Raw genomic sequence first — 1,966 nt, forward strand, 5'->3', positions numbered from 1 at the left:
CACATGAGTTTGGGGGGTCTCTGGGATGCTCGAGTGAGTGGGGGGGTTTGGAGGGGCCCTGGGGGGGCTCAGTTAAGTTTGGGGGGTCTCTGGGATGCTCGGGTGAGTGGGGGGGTTTGGAGGGATCCCGAGAAAGTTCAGATGAGTTTGGGGGGGCTCTGGGATGCTCACATGAATGGGGGGGGGTTGGAGGGACCCTGGGGGGGTTCAGATGAATTTGGGGGGCTCCATGGGGGGGTCTCAGCACCCCTTTTCCCCCCCTTTTCCCTCCCCAGGTGTCGTGGAGCCTGGAGCACCGCCACGCCCAGTCGGGCACCTACGAGGTGAAGTTCTTCGACGAGGAGTCCTACAGTGCCCTGCGCAAGGTGGGCACCCCCAGGACCCCCCCTGTGCCCCCTGGGGGGACCCCCAGCACCCCCCTCCTTTTGGGGAGGCATCCCAACCCCTCCCTGAACCCCCTTTTCCCCCCCTTTTCCCCCCCAGGCCCAGCGGAACAACGAGGACGTGTCGCGGATCCGGCCCCTCTTCACCGTCAACGTCGACCACCGGGTGGGTTTTTTGGGGGGCATTTGGGGGCTTTAGGGGGGATTTGGGGGCTTTAGGGGGGTCCTGAGCCCTCCTGGAGGGCGGTTTTGGGGTGTGCCGAGGATTCTGAGGGGTGGCAGCGGGGTTTTGGGGTGTCCCAGTGTTCGTAAGTGGGATTTTGGGGCGTCTCGGTGGTCGGGGAGGCGAACGCCTGGATTTTGGGGTGTCCCTGGGGTTTTCAGGGGGTGACACTGGGATTTTGGGGTGTCTCAGGGATTTTCAGGGGGTGGCACTGGGATTTTGGGGTGTCTCAGAGATTTAAGGGGGTGACAGTGGGATTTTGGGTTGTCCCAGTGTTTCTAAGGCCTTGCCAGTGGGATTTTGGGGTGTCCCAGGGTTTTTAGGGTTGGGACGCCAGTGGGATTTCAGGGTGTCCCAGGGATTTTCAGGGGGTGACAGTGGGATTTTGGGGCGTCCCAGGGTTTTTAAGGGGTTGACAGTGGGATTTTAGGGTGACGCAGGGTTTTAGGATTGGGATGACAGCGGGATTTTGGGGCGTCCCTGGGATTTTCAGGGGATGACACTGGAATTTTGGGGTGTCCTGTTTTTTTGGGGGTGTCCCAGGGTTTTTAGGAGGCAGACAGTGGGATTTTGAGATGTGCCAGAGATTTAAGGGGGTGTCACTGGGATTTTAGGGCGTCCCAAGGTTTTTAAGGGGTTGATATTGGGATTTTAGGGTGACCCAGGGTTTTTAGGGTTGGGATGCCAGTGGGATTTCGGGGTGTCCCTGGAGTTTTCAGGGGGTGGCACTGGGATTTTGGGGTGTCCTGGTTTTTTTAGGGTGTCCCATAGTTTTTAAGGGGTTGACATTGGGATTTTGGGGTGTCCCAGGGTTTTTAAGGGGTGACACTGGGATTCTGGGGTGTCCCAGTGTTTTTAAGGAGTTGTCACTGGGATTTTGGGGTGTCCCAGGGTTTTTAGGAGGCAAACAATGGAGTTTTGGGATGTCCCAGGGTTTCTAAGGGATTGACAGTGGGATTTTGGGGCGTCCCAGGATTTTTAAGGGGTTGACATTTGGATTTTGGGGCGTCCCAGTGTTTTTAAGGGATTGACAGCAGGATTTTGGTCCATCCCAAGGGATTTTTAGCAATCCCACCCTGGGATATCAGGACCCATTTGGGGGGTGACTCTGCATTCCAGAGCCCAGGGGGGGTTCAGGGGTCCCAGGAGGGTCTGAGGAGCTCGAGGGGGTTTTGGGGGGGCCCCTCTGACCCCCCCTTTTCCCCACAGGGAGCCTGGAACGGGCCCTGGGTGTCCACGGAGGTTGTGGCCGCTGCCATCGGCCTCGTGGTTTATTACTTGGCCTTCAGCACCAAGAGCAGCATCCAGGCCTAAAAACCCCCCCAAAAAAACCCAAACCCCCCCCAAAAATACCCCCCCC

General features: G+C 58.0%; 1 protein-coding gene across 1 annotated transcript; it reads left to right on the forward strand.

Moving 5' to 3' along the window:
• Positions 1-221: 221 nt before the first annotated feature.
• LOC113979939 (translocon-associated protein subunit delta-like) lies at positions 222-1,941 on the forward strand (the record flags this gene model as incomplete). Its single annotated transcript, XM_027707219.1, has 3 exons — positions 222-365; positions 484-549; positions 1,816-1,941. Coding segments are annotated over 3 exons (315 nt in total), but the record flags the coding sequence as incomplete, so codon positions are not given.
• Between the last annotated feature and the right edge of the window lie 25 nt (positions 1,942-1,966).

Source organism: Neopelma chrysocephalum, unplaced genomic scaffold (assembly GCF_003984885.1).
Source record: "Neopelma chrysocephalum unplaced genomic scaffold, ASM398488v2 Primary Assembly neopelma1_90709, whole genome shotgun sequence".
Classification (NCBI taxonomy): domain Eukaryota; kingdom Metazoa; phylum Chordata; class Aves; order Passeriformes; family Pipridae; genus Neopelma; species Neopelma chrysocephalum.